Raw genomic sequence first — 14,621 nt, forward strand, 5'->3', positions numbered from 1 at the left:
AACACTGCTACAAATTGCTGATATGTGACGTTGTCTGCTTCTGACACCTTTGGATAACTGGCAAACGACTACCCTACTCTCCAATGTGAAGTGTCAGTGGAGTCTAAAACATTACCAGTAAATATCGGAATTTGGTGTCACTCAGTAAAAATCCACCATTCACCATTTTGTTCCAATATTAAACGTGTAGGAGGAAGTTTGTCATAGAGGAGAGCAGAACTGCAGATTTCTCCTCCAACCGCTGCCTCAATAGACCAGGATGCATTGCAGCCACAGCATATGTTTTACTTTGTGTCAGGGACATGTCTGTGGCGCTCTCTTGATCTTGAATAACTTCACTACTGCTTGGCTCTGTTAGTGTAAACCCCTATTTTAATGCAGAAAGTAAAGTAGATTTCTCTGGATGTTGTTAAAAAGAATTATGGGAAATGAAGGATATCACCAAAATGACCCAGAGGAGAAAAAAAGTAGGTTGGAGAAAAAGTGAGTTCCCAAAATAAACTTTAAATTTAAAAACCTTGATCAAAAAAGAACAGCCCATCGGAGAGCTAATAGGCGGCGCGTCACAGGGTAGGCTTTATTTTCTAGAGTTCAGGCGGAAAATGAAAGAACATGTTGCAGATGTGAGTTCTTCACATTCACACTTATTTGTGTGTGTGTGTGTGTGTGTGTGTGTGGTCTTTTGACAGGCCATTTTTGAGATCATCACATCGGAGCACTCGTACCTGCACAGCCTGGGCATCCTGGTGCGTCACTTCAAGAGCAGCGAAGCTCTGAAGAAAACAATGACGGCCACAGAGTACCATCACCTCTTCTCCAACATCTCTGTCATTCAGCAGGTCAGCAAACGGTGGGTGCAACATTGTCTTACTTCTTTGTATGTGGTGGAAAAATCTGATTTTGTTATCTGCATACAGTCTCTACAGATGTTAAATGGGGCTGCACATTGAGTGTTTTTGTCATACAGTTAACGTTTTTGTTCCCATTAAGATGTGGTTTGAAGTGGAAAATTGGTTTACAAAGTTTCAGGTCGAGTACTTCCCTTTGCATGTCTTTTGTATCCTGTAGGCTCCATCAACATGTTAAAACACGCCAGCCAAACTGGTTCTGCTGCTCTGAATGTTATTCCCGGGCTTTAAGATGATAACGTGCTAGAGAGCAGCCTGTGTTGCTTTGTTTATTGCTAGCTACATACATTTGAATGAAAATAGATTCATTTGAGCAGCAAGAGAAGACTTGTCTTTCTGTCATTGATCCTCTTGTTCTTTTTTCTCCAAGTAAAACAGGCTCTATGAAGCTAGAGGGCAGAGGGTTTGTCAGTAGCTGCTGTTTGACTTACAGTTTCTGTGAATGTTTGTCCTGCATTTGTTTCCTGGGTTGGGCTGTTTTCCAGGTGTCATTTTACACCTTTTTTTTCTTTTTTTTCAAAAAGGCACTTAGCAAGGGCAGGGCTGAAAGTCCTTTATATTATTATAATAATGGCAATAATGGAAAGACTTCACACTGCTTAGGCAGAAAGGCTCACCTGGATCTTCTAGTAGAGAGTTGCATAGGTTTAGTATTTTAATGTATTGGTCTCTGTGCTTTCAGGATTGTTCTTTAGTGCACATTTTTCAGAATCGAGTTACATGAAGAAGGATACCTTTTGTTTTCTAAATTATAGGCTCAAATAACTTCTTTCAGTTACACAATTGTTACAGAATGAAACTTAACATTACAACAAACATTACTTAGTTTAACAGAGACGGCACCTTGTAACAGACTAATACAATATATATAGTTGACCAACTCTCTTTTGAATAAGCCAGGTAGAACGCCAGGTGTGTTGGTACAAAAAGTCTCTGAATGTTAATAACACTGAAATGAGAACGCTGATACTTTCATCTGTATGTCCATGCTGCAAGTGTCAGATTTAAAACCTAGAAGTTAGCACATTCAGTTCAGCCTGAACACACTCTGTGCTCACACAGCTGTGTGTCCTGCTCAGGTCATCAGTCTGTGGGCGGAGAAACACAGTCCTTTCACTTCTTTACCAACCTCCCCCTCTCTCCATTTTCAGGTTTTTTGAGGACCTTGAACGGCGTCACTATGACAACCCGGTGATTCGGGACATTAGCGATATTGTTCAGAACCACGCTGCCCACCACTTTGAGCCCTACATTGTCTACTGCTCCAACGAGACGTTCCAGCAGAGGACGCTGCAGAAGCTGCTGTGAGTAGCAGAACAAACTGTAACAATCTGAGTTTTTTGCAGTAACAAGGCGGGATGAGCTGAACTTCCAACTTTCTTTCCATCTGTCAGGACCAGTAACACTGCGTTCAAAGAGAGCCTGAAGCAGATTGAAGGGAGCAGTGAATGTGGAGGCCTGCCCATGATCTCTTTCCTGATCCTTCCCATGCAGAGAGTCACCAGACTGCCACTGCTGCTGGATGTCAGTTTAACCCTTTCTTTCTTACATAAATGACTTATTGGAAGACTTATAGCTGCTGAATATAGGAGGCTGAGGGCCACAGGTTTATTTTTCTTTCCTTTTACCATTTTAAGCAAGCATTTACCAAATTGTTTCCAAGTTCATCAATTTTGTCAGCCATTCAGCATGTAAAGCTGGGCACCTATCAAAATCAATTACCCTTAACACATATTTAGGTGTCATTGAGACACATTTTTTGAGGGTGAAATGAGGAGAATTTAAAAAATGGCAAAATAAGTAAACAAATGAATAAAACCATATGTATAAACACACATCTTTAACCTGGCATATATGTGCATGTACACCTGAGTTGACAATACATCATGATTTAGAAACTCCAGATTCAGCTTCTTGGCATGCACAGTGGTGCAGAAGGTTGTTTTGCATATATAGGTGAATAATTGCTACTAACTAAGTTTCATACCTTTGTTCTCTCCTCACAGACAATCTGCCAGAAAACTCCAGATAAGACAGCGGAGTACTTTGCTGCTGTTTGGGCACTGCACGCCATCAGCAAGGTAGAGAGATGTTTAGATTTTAGAGTGGGCTATGAAGATTTCAAGGTTGCGATTATCATTATGTCATTGTTGTGATTGTTAATTCAACAGGTGGTCACTAGCTGCAATGATGGTGCTCAGCGGATGGAGAGGACGGAGCAGATGTACACCATCCAGAAACAGATGGATTTTGGTAAAATCAAGGTTAGTTGTGTTTCTGCACAAACACCTTCACCAAGTGAATATAGAGTTCACAGGGTTTGACGTATTAGGTCTAATGAGGGCCGTGGATGTAGATAGAAAAAGGCAAGGAACATAACGGAACCCGGATAAAGCTTTGGAGTGATTCATCTCGTGTTGTAAAGTAAATGAAACCTGAACTGATAGAGATAACTCTTGTGTCCTCACAGCCGTTTCCTCTGGTGTCGTCGTCGCGGTGGCTGATCAAGCGTGGTGAGCTGGCCTTCAGCCCCGAGGAGCTGAGCATCTGGAGGGCTTTCAGCCACAGGAGCTACTACCTGTTTCTCTTCAACGACGTACTGATCGTCACCAAGAAGAAGAGGTCAATGGGACTGAAATACAGTTTGTTTTGAATATTATGCACAATCATTCTAAAATAGTATTTTGTTGGGGGAAAAAATATATTTAAAAAAAAATTAAACTGACTGCAAATACTCTGCAGTATGTCAACATAATCAGCATAGTTAAGATGTTGAGGAGTAGTCTGTCATGAGAAACAAAGTCCCCAGAGCAGGAAAGTAAGTTGTAATATTTTGTAGCACTATTTGTGTGTCACTTTAGATATAGGCTGCTAGAGAACACACACTTGAGAAACAACCAGATTTTTGAAGCATTTCAAAATCCTGGTGAATTTTGGTCCAACTGCTGGCAGGTAGGACACATGAGAAACAGAGTGAAATGACAAGAGGCAGGGGACAGAGAAAGGAAAGAGCATGGCTGTTGTGAGTGCATACTTGAGATTCTTCAATCTTGCATTCAGCATGTCAGCTCGACAGACTAGTGCTTTCTGTTTTGAGTTAGGGAGGAACCAAACAATGTCTACACAGAGGAAGGAGCTGCCCACAACACTGGAGTCATTTTCAGGCTTGTTCAGTTGACACTGGGACCCAGGCATCAGGTGATAATGTCTAGGAAATGCTATTAGCAGATGGTCGAGCAATGTGGTTGGAATGTGTTCGCAGTACACACATGCAAAATAATAAAATAGTGGCAGAGTTTAGCTACACTATAATGTTCAAATGATTTAAATGTGTATGTTCCTGCTTTGATCAATGTTATCCCGTACAAGGAAATATGAGTCAAAACGGTTTGTTTCTCCAGTGAGGAGAGCTTTGTGGTGATGGACTACGCCACTCTGGAGAATGTGGAGGTGGAGGTCGGCGATGATGCAGAAGGACGGACGTCTTCGCCTGTTAAGAACAGCTACTATCTTTCCTTCAAGCTGCTGATGAGCAAGAACAGTGAAGGGAAAGCGGAACAGATCTGCCTGGTGGCCGAGTCCAGGTAACCATGCTCTCAGCTCCCCTTTAGCCGTGAACTGTACATGATAAGTACAGTTGTTATTCCTCAAGTGGGAATTATGAAAACACAAGGTCTCTCTCTGGTCCCAAATCACAGGAAGAGCCTGCATAGCTTTTCGCATTGCATTTCATAGGACTTCTTCACAATAAAAGCATCCTGCCAGTTCACCAGTGGAAAGCTTTGATTATGAATTAGCAGGAGTTTCTGTTTGCATCATCAGTAACCCAGCTCCAATATGACTGAAGGCGACCAGCTCACAGTAATATAAGGCTGATAATGAAGTCCAAACAAGAACATGAGATAAATTAAAACCACATTGATTCCGTGTCAAAGCTGAACACAGAGCGAGACCTTTTGGAAAAACCCAACTGCAAACAAAATCAGATGTTTTGTTCCAGGCTCCCTCTACTGACAGAAGTTTTAATAGCAGCCTTACATGCTGCAGCGCTTTGAGTCCACTCATTAGATCCAGACTTCTTGTGTTAATACACGAGCTCCTGAGTCATATTTAACAGTGTTGTTCTTTGTCTCTTTATCCCAGGGTGGACCGGGCACGCTGGATAGTTGCTCTGACTGAACACAAGCAGGCAGGAGTCTCTACGTGTAAAGATGGTAAGTCAGCATGCTTTATTTACCAAGGGAGTCATTCTTTGAAGCACGCTTTGAGTTCTGAGCGTGACCAGTTTTCAGTGAGGGCATGCCATTTCTGAAAGTGGTAATTAATGACAAAGGTTCTCTTGCCTTACTTTTGTAAATGATTCATTTGTTATTGAAGGCAGTGTGCTGCAAAGAAAACAGATGGTTCGCTTTCATTTTTTATTTCTAATGAGTCTGCAGCTATTTCAAATGCAATCTTATTCACATACATATCAGAGCTGCATAGGCTCGCTTCTTGTCCAGAATTTTCAACTATTTCGCAACATTTACTGGATCTATGTGAAGACTTTGGGTTTTTCAATGTTTTACAATGACCTAAATACATATAAAGAACATATTCACACAAGCAGCACTCACAGTTGCTGTTTGTGTAATGACAAGTGTTTGAAGTGAGCTAGTATCTTCGTTTCATATTTGACATCGTTATCAAAGGGCGTGCCTTTACAGGGAAAATGACATATTCCAGGAAGTAATATGATGTGCTGTAGATATTAATCAGTGTTGCACAGGTTGTTTTTTTAAAAGAAAAGACAACAGACTCTTTACCAACAAGATGAACTGTATTCAAAGTTCTTTAAAGCAGAAACCTAAAATACAGAGAAATATATTCAGCTGAAATCTTTATTTTCATGAATCACAGTGCATTATGGGAATGTTTTTCAGGTCTTCCACAGTACGAGGCCACCAAAGCCTACATGCCAAAAGAACCAGATGAGTTGGGGCTGCAACAGGCTGAGCTTGTCATCGTGCTGCAGAAAGAGGAAGGTGTGTGTGTGTGTGTGTGTGTGTGTGCACTTAGCTTCATCAATATCTGTAGTACAACATCACATCCAGACCTTCATGCTCAGTCAGTGAGCCGCCTGCCTGTGATCATTTAAATACATGAGTTTTTAAAAGCTAACTGTGTGCTCTTCCTAGCCTGGTGCTATGGGGAGAGGATGCGAGATGGAGAGAGAGGCTGGTTTCCTGCTACCTGTGCCACAGAGATCACCAACCCCACGGCCATCGAGAACAACATGCAACGCATGAAGCGCCTGCGCAAAGAGACCAACGTTTGAGTGACTCAGTGTACAGGGGGTGGACAAAATAACAAAAACAGCCTCCGGTAAATTGGTGACACTCACGTTCAGTGTTTGTTGAGACTACATTGCTTGTGTATCAAAGTGAACACACTGATAGGATACGTAATGCTGTCACTGTATCCCAGAAGTCTAAGATCATATCAAATGTGACCACGAGGTTCCTGGGTTGAATCCAGCAATTGTGCATGTTTTATGTTACTCTCTAATGTCAAACTATCCACACCAATTTTAAAACATTACCGTAAATCAACAGTTATATCTCCAACACTTTATTGCAGAGCGATTGTCCATACAGGTGTTTTTGTCCACCTTCTATGTTTAGCCAATAAAGGAATGGACATTTGCAATGGCAGGACTTACTGGACAACAGTGGCAGACCACTTCACTTTCACAGCATTATGTTGTTGCTGTACATGCATTTGGTTGGAATGTAAATTGAGACTTACTTGCTGTAGGAAAGAATGTGCCTCAGGCCTAGGTTTGAATACAAAATCTAAGAGCTACAAGGTTGAATTATTTTGTATACACTGTTTTAAATGTGTTGCCTACATATTGATTTCTTGAGACCTAAACCAAGCTTAAGATGCAGAACTTGATATAGTGCTAAATATTGGTTGCATTTATTGTTGTATCCATTGTGTTAGTGTCATTTCAAGATGCTGCATATGGTTTCTTTGTCATCCTGTTGTAAAATAAATGAAGAAATGTGACCACAGTTTTGGCAAAACATTTACCATTATAAATGCTGTTCATGACACTTATCGTTGAATTTGACTGCAGTATACAAGGTTATATTTGTCATTTTTAAGAGCCCATATACTTGAAATAGAAATAGAAAGCAACCACTCAAGACATTTCACCTGGTTTCTGGACTTTTATTTGAGCTTGCATTTTGTTAAAATGTTTGAATACATAAAAAGTTATTTAAAAATGTCAAACTGACCAGTTATCAAATTCCATTTTTTCTTTAAAAACCATTTGGTGTAAAAACTTAGGACAGATTTAGAAAAACATTTGTTGTTTCCCCAAAACGTTTGTAGCTGTCACATAAAAATAATGGAAAAAAAAAACAAGTCTGCATAGATTCTGCAGGCATTCGGTGGTAATCTGGTCAAATGCATGGTGCAAGCTTGTGACGATCGTCAAGTCAAATCCTTATTGCTCAGATCTTGTTTGATGTTTCATCTTGTTGTTGACAAAAAAACTGTGAAGAAGAAAATGTGCAAATTAGTCAATTGTTCATCTGTATTTGGCATTTTAAATCAATTGAGTTTAGTAATGTGGCATGTCAAACCATGAAGTGCCTGAAAATGTGTATCATCACCAGATAGCAGAAAAAGAATAAAGCCTAAAGATGCTGCTTTGGATCATCCATAACAGAGCCTAAAAAGTGCCAGCCAGACTTCTTTAGCTAGCTTAGCCTACGTATCCTAGTATTTACCATCATTACCCTCTACTGTCTGAATCCGCACATTTGTGAAGCTTAAGATAATGGAAATGATCAGCCATCGTGGTCTTTTTACTCACCCGGACGATGGTAAAAGATGGTAGGTGCCGGTGGGCAGGTTGTTTCCTACTCAGCCCCACCCTGCTGGGCCTCGGGAGCGGCCGTTTTCTCTGCAGGTGGGTCACCTCCTGTCTTGGCCTCCTTGGTTTCCTGGCCAGGTTTGCCGCCAGTCTGTGGACGTCTGCGGCGGTAGTTGAAGTTACGGCGGTAGCGCCGCTGGCGGGGCTGTTGGTTCTGACCATCTTCACCACCCTGATTCTCCTTGTCCTCCTCGCCATCCCGCACTGGTCTGGGACGGGGTGGACCCCTGGAGTGAACAAGAAGTAAGAAAGGGGCTGTAAGGAATCATGAATTATAAAGAAACTAAGAAGTTGTGATATCATGCAGTTTTAAAAAGGCACAATGACAATTGCTCAAAATGTTTGAATGCGCAGCTGCAATTTGAGGGTGGGCTGCAAAAATGGAGAGCTTCTCTGGCCAAAGAGGTGGCCTTTATCTATTCAGGTTTGCTGATAGACTTAGGGCTAGAATTATTTTCTAGACAGCCCAGTGCTTTACTCTTACATTGTTGCAGCCCTGCGTCAACAAAGCCACCACGCAAACCTTGGTATGAACCTTGGTCGGAAGCCTCTGTAGTAGGTCCCCCTCGCTGGTTTGTTGCCCTGGTCAGGACCTCCCTGGCTCTCGTCACCCTCGCCTCCCTGAAAGCAAATAAATCCAACAACTGACATGCAGCTTTTTCCGAAGCCAACACGTAAGCAAACAAACATTGTAGTCAAACTGGCCATCTAGCCATTAGGCCCAACACAGCTGAGATTATGGGCCTATTTTGAGTCAATTTGCAAGATACTGGCCAGGCCCCCGATACACCAAGAGTTTTTGTTCACAACCACGTGAATGTTGAAAGGAGAGGGTGTTGTGTATGACATCAACATATCAAGGGTCCCTTCTGGGACTGCTGGGTGCCTGCTTCATGTTGAAGCCCTGTGACGGCGTACCTCAGTCATCTCTCCACGTGGTGCGTTGGTGTACGGGGGCCGGCGGCCGTAGCGTCTACGTACAAAGTATGGTGGGTAGCGCCGTCTGCCAGGATAAGCGGGCCTGCGCTGCTGTTGCTGCACATCTCCTTCTGGGGCGCTCTCTCCCCCATCTCGGCTGCCTCCTTTCTCACGACCTCCGCTGGGTGGCTCCCCTTCTCCGTCACTCTGGTAGTTATCTGGATATTCTCCACCGCGAGGAGGGCCCCTTCTTCGGGGATAGCGCCTATAGCGGTTCCTGTCAGCGGCGTACTTACTTCCCTGGACTGCAATGCCTCCTGGGCCAGTGACATTTGCCGCCTCTGCTCCCTTTTTAAAAAAAAAAGAAATGTAATTACCCAAATTAATTATCTAAAGAACAGCAGTAGTTGCAAACTAAATTCAGAACTTTGTAACTGATTTTATTACAATCCAAAGAACAGCCTTACCTTCTCTCCCTCAACTACGTCAAACTCCACAGTTTCTCCATCGCCAACACTGCGAAGGTATTTCCTCGGGTTGTTCTTCTTGATGGCTGTCTAAAACCAAGAGTAGTTCAGATATGAGATTTAATATTCATGATCATTAATCAAAGTAAGAAAATAAAACTACATACAACTTACCTGGTGTACAAAAACGTCCTCCTTTGTATCATTCCTTAAACAAAACCAAAAAAGGAGGGGTCACTTCTAGTTAGCTTTATAAGCAAATCAAAGCCATGATAGGATTAGCAATGTTCCTTCAGACAGATGATATCAAGATCTTAAGGAGGCAAGGATGGGGGTGGGGTCCACTTACCGATTGATAAAACCATATCCATTCCTGACGTTGAACCATTTCACTGTACCCAGGACTTTTGTTGCTGCAACAAGACACAAAAGAAAATGACAAACCAAGTTTAAGCTTTAGTCGTTTCCTTTACAATATTACACCATTGAGATAACGTCTTGTGAGTACAAATAAAACTTTAATTAAACAAGGACCGATGATGAAAAACATACCGCGGGTTATATTTAACTCCCAACTGTCACCCTTTTATAGCCCAGGGTGCTTAGGGTGCCCTGTGCCAGCTGCACTAGAGCATGATGACAGTAATGATCTATGTTATTACCTTATGTTATTACTGGTCCTCCACATGGTTGTGTTACAGAGCTGTGAGGGTGAACGCAGCCATGACACACTGATCACTGATGGTTCAGTTACTATGGATCCACACTGATCACTGATGGTTCAGTTACTATGGATCCACACTGATCACTGATGGTTCAGTTACTATGGATCCACACTGATGGTTCAGTTACTATGGATCCACACTGATCACTGATGGTTCAGTTACTATGGATCCACACTGATGGTTCAGTTACTATGGATCCACACTGATGGTTCAGTTACTATGGATCCACACTGATGGTTCAGTTACTATGGATCCACACTGATCACTGAAGGTTCAGTGTCTGTGGCTCTATGGCCTCTTAGTACTGAGGAGCTTTACACGTGGTGGATCAGATAGTTAGCATGCAGCCAGCTGGCTGTTAGCATGGCAGCTAGGTCTCTGCCATGTGGTTGGATTAAAGCCAGCAAACCCGCAGCACTTCAGATAGCTTCATGTAGCTTCATGTAGCTTCATGTAGCTTCAGATAGCTTCATGTAGCTCATACTATGACAATGTAAGAATACAGATACACGTGTTTCCATCTGACAGGAAACCAGTGGACTCACACGGCGGACATTTTGGGTTGTCCCTTCAGCCATGTAAACAGCTAGCCTGCCTCAGCTAGCCTCTGTTAGCCTCTCTCAGCTAGCCTCTCTCAGCTAGCCTCTGTTAGCCTCTCTCAGCTAGCCTCTGTTAGCCTGCCTGGTGTGAGCGGGGCCTTCATCGTGTTCTGACAGACCGGCCTCGCCGGACCGGTACCGTGAGCCGGGTAGGAGGAGTTGTACTGGTTGTAGTGGTTTGAACGTTGTACTGGTTTTAGTGTTGTACTGGTTGTAGTGGTTTGAGAGCAGTGAGCAGTCAGACGGCTCCGTGTGAACAAAGGGACGACAGCGTGACCTCCTCTCTGCGGAGATGAGCTAACGATGAGCTAACGGCTACCGGGAGACACCGTGCTACCGAGAGAGACACCGTGCTACCGAGAGAGAGACACCGTGCTACCGGGAGAGACACCGTGCTACCGAGAGAGACACGTGCTACCGGAGAGACACCGTGCTACCGAGAGAGACACCGTGCTACCGAGAGAGACACCGTGCTACCGAGAGAGACACCGTGCTACCGAGAGAGACACCGTGCTACCGAGAGAGACACCGTGCTACCGAGAGAGAGACACCGTGCTACCGAGAGACACACCGTGCTACCGAGAGAGACACCGTGCTACCGAGAGAGACACACCGTGCTACCGACACACCGTGCTACCGAGAGAGACACACGTGCTACCGAGAGAGACACCGTGCTACCGAGAGAGACACCGTGCTACCGAGAGAGACACCGTGCTACCGAGAGAGACACCGTGCTACCGAGAGAGACACCGTGCTACCACCGTGCTACCGAGAGAGACACCGTGCTACCGAGAGAGACACCGTGCTACCGAGAGACACACCGTGCTACCGAGAGAGACACCGTGCTACCGAGAGAGAGACACCGTGCTACCGAGAGAGACACCGTGCTACCGAGAGAGACACACCGTGCTACCGAGAGAGACACCGTGCTACCGAGAGAGAGACACCGTGCTACCGAGAGACACACCGTGCTACCGAGAGAGACACACCGTGCTACCGAGAGTGCTAGAGACACCGTGCTACCGAGAGAGACACCGTGCTACACCGTGCTACCGAGAGAGACACCGTGCTCGAGAGAGAGACACCGTGCTACCGAGAGTGCTACCGAGAGACACCGTGCTACCGAGAGAGAGACACCGTGCTACCGAGAGAGAGACACCGTGCTACCGAGAGACACCGTGCTACCGAGCTCGTCCGTTAAAGACACCGAGCGGGTCATATGTAGAATATATAATATATATAACATATTACATTATAATATTATTATATATAATATAATATATACATAATATAATATAACATTATAATATTATTATATATAATATATATATAATATTATATAATATTATAATATTATTATATATATACATAATATATATAATATTATATATTAATATTATATATATATATATAATATATTACATTATATATATTATATAACATATATTATTATTATAATATTATACATATATAATGATATTACATTATATATTATTATATAACATGATATTGTGTTATATATGTTATGTTATATATTATTATATATATATATAACATAACATATATAACATGACAGTGTGTATATATTATATATAATATATACACACACACATGTTATATTATATATGTCATATATACACTATCATATTATATATAATATATAACATGTTATATATTATATATAATATAATATATATATAATAATATATAACATAACATATATATATATATAACATGTTATATATATATATATAACATGTTATATATATATATATAACATGTTATATATATATATATATATATAACATATATATAATATATTATATATAACATGTTATATATTATATATAATATATAACATGTTATATATTATTATATATAACATGTTATATATATTATATAACATAACATATATAACATGACAGTGTGTGTATATTATATATAATATAACATAACAGTGTTGCTCTGAGGAACACAGACGGTGTTGCTTTATCTAGACCCATCTGCCCGTTAACCCGAGTCAGTCTAACCCGAGTCACCCTAACCAGAGTCACTCTAACCCTAACCCGAGTCAGTCTAACCCGAGTCACTCTAACCCTAACCCGAGTCAGTCTAACCCGAGTCAGTCTAACCCTCACCCTAACCCGAGTCAGTCTAACCCGTCACCCTAACCCGAGTCACTCTAACCCTAACCCGAGTCACTCTAACGCGGGTCTAACCCGGGTAACCGGTCCGGTGTGGGGTATCTTTAGGTCACCGCTTTGCCGCATCGCCTCTCAGCCCAACTAGTTATCTAGTAAATCAGTTAGCTTAGCACAACGTTAACTAGCTCCACGTCAGCTAGCTTAGCCTAGCTCCACGCTAGCTAGCCCAGCTCCATGCTAGCTTAGCCCCACGCTAGTTAGCCTAGCTCCACGCTAGCTCAGCTCCACGCCAGCTAGCCGCTAGCTAGCCTAGCTCCACGCAGCTAGCTAGCCTAGCTCCACGCCGCTAGCTCCACGCCGCTAGCTCCAGCTCCACGCCAGCTAGCTCCACGCTAGCTCCAGCCTAGCTCCACGCCAGCCGCTAGCTCCACGCTAGCTAGCTTAGCTCCACGCCAGCTAGCCGCTCCACGCCAGCTAGCCTAGCTCCACGCCGCTAGCTAGCCTAGCTCCACGCCAGCTAGCTGCTAGCTAGCCTAGCTCCACGCCAGCTAGCTGCTAGCTAGCCTAGCTCCACGCCGCTAGCCTAGCTCCACGCCGCTAGCCTAGCTCCACGCTAGCTAGCCTAGCTCCACGCCGCTAGCTAGCCTAGCTCCACACTGCTAGCCTAGCTCCACGCCGCTAGCCCTTACCGATGACCTTCTTGTCCGCCGCGGAGGCTGCGGCCGCCGGGCTGGACGGGCTGTCGTCGTCGGCCGCGGGGGCCTCGGGTGGTGGTTGGGTGTCGGCCTCGCTGCTCATGGCTGCTACTGGTTGTGTTGTGCCGGCGGCGGCTCTCTGCTGTGTTCCCGGTGCTAGATGGTAACCTGGGCCGGCGGTGGTACGGGCTACTGCCTTCGGGCTCTCAGCTTTCCTCTCGCGCTCCCGTTGCCGATCGAACTGGGCAGAGTGAGGGACGGCGCCGGGGAATGGTGCTGCCGGCCCCGCCCAGAGACTCCTCTGATTGGTCGGAATCTGTAATGCAAACCACGACGCATTGCTATTGGACGAGACGACTGTCACACTCGGTTGAGAGAGCGTTTGCTGGAAATGATTGGCTAACAGAGATGCTACCTGTTCATTGTCACCGCCCCCCGGTGACGTCAGAGCCAGACAGATAACCGGACAGTTTGGAACAGTGTCTGCCTGCTTGAGTCTTTCTGGACGGATTATACTAAATGTACAACTACTGCAGAACTCAAGGACTATATTTATTGTATGTACAAATACTGCAGAACTCAAGGACTATATTAATTGTATGTACAAATACTGCAGAACTCAAGGACTATATTAATTGTATGTACAAATACTGCAGAACTCAAGGACTATATTAATTGTATGTACAAATACTGCAGAACTCAAGGACTATATTAATTGTAGGTACAAATACTGCAGAACTCAAGGACTATATTAATTGTATGCCATTCTGGCAACAAAATAAAATCATCAAATTAACTAAAAAGACAAAAAAAGATTTTGATTCATCTTTTAGCAAAGCAGGTCTTACTTTCCCCGGGAATGTAATGAGGGATTATGACCCAATTTAAGGGAAGGATTAGGAAAATCTTAATATTTTATTTACCGAACATGATGTAAATAATATATTCATAATGTTCACTGCATCATCAGAGTTGCTGTGGTAGTGCCACTCACACATACATACATTTAGGAAGAGAGCCAGCCTAGAAACAGCATGTCAGGGTCGACAGCTAAACTCTAACACCTAAACACACAAATACTGATTAAATACTGATTCCCTATATGTGTATATCACAAGACATTTCTGGAAGTTACCCCACTATTACACTAGAAACGTGATATTATATGGTAGAGATTTACTCCGAATCCTTTGTGGCTTGGTTTGAACAAAGGTCATATCAGGACACAGCACCCAGG

General features: G+C 43.3%; 2 protein-coding genes across 2 annotated transcripts in view; one reads left to right on the forward strand and one right to left on the reverse strand.

Annotated features, from left to right (window-relative positions):
- arhgef16 (Rho guanine nucleotide exchange factor (GEF) 16) overlaps positions 1-7,327 on the forward strand; it is a 12,385-nt gene extending 5,058 nt beyond the window's left edge. The window contains 10 exon segments of the mRNA XM_054608919.1: positions 690-850; positions 2,060-2,212; positions 2,303-2,432; positions 2,915-2,989; positions 3,080-3,172; positions 3,379-3,530; positions 4,310-4,492; positions 5,052-5,122; positions 5,831-5,932; positions 6,086-7,327. Coding sequence (XP_054464894.1) covers positions 690-850; positions 2,060-2,212; positions 2,303-2,432; positions 2,915-2,989; positions 3,080-3,172; positions 3,379-3,530; positions 4,310-4,492; positions 5,052-5,122; positions 5,831-5,932; positions 6,086-6,225 — 1,260 coding nt within the window. The 3' untranslated portion in view covers positions 6,226-7,327.
- ybx1 (Y box binding protein 1) lies at positions 7,111-13,641 on the reverse strand. The gene is made up of 8 exons (XM_054608920.1): positions 13,379-13,641; positions 9,571-9,634; positions 9,396-9,429; positions 9,222-9,311; positions 8,818-9,102; positions 8,372-8,457; positions 7,777-8,063; positions 7,111-7,453 (listed from the first exon to the last, which is right to left on the reverse strand). The coding sequence occupies exons 1-7, from the start codon at positions 13,485-13,487 to the stop codon at positions 7,823-7,825; spliced, it is 909 nt and encodes a 302-aa protein (XP_054464895.1). The 5' UTR covers positions 13,488-13,641; the 3' UTR covers positions 7,111-7,453; positions 7,777-7,822.
- Between the last annotated feature and the right edge of the window lie 980 nt (positions 13,642-14,621).

Source organism: Anoplopoma fimbria, chromosome 12, assembly GCF_027596085.1.
Source record: "Anoplopoma fimbria isolate UVic2021 breed Golden Eagle Sablefish chromosome 12, Afim_UVic_2022, whole genome shotgun sequence".
NCBI lineage: Eukaryota > Metazoa > Chordata > Actinopteri > Perciformes > Anoplopomatidae > Anoplopoma > Anoplopoma fimbria.

Excerpts from the sequence above, each read along its gene's own strand:
- ybx1 (XM_054608920.1), bottom strand. The coding sequence starts at position 13,487 with ATGAGCAGCGAGGCCGACACCCAACCACCACCCGAGGCCCCCGCGGCC. Across the intron at positions 9,430-9,570 it reads GGATATGGTTTTATCAATCG|GAATGATACAAAGGAGGACG; the intron begins GTAAGTGGACCC and ends GTTTTGTTTAAG. Across the intron at positions 8,458-8,817 it reads GGCGCTACCCACCATACTTT|GGAGGCGAGGGTGACGAGAG; the intron begins GTACGTAGACGC and ends ATTTGCTTTCAG.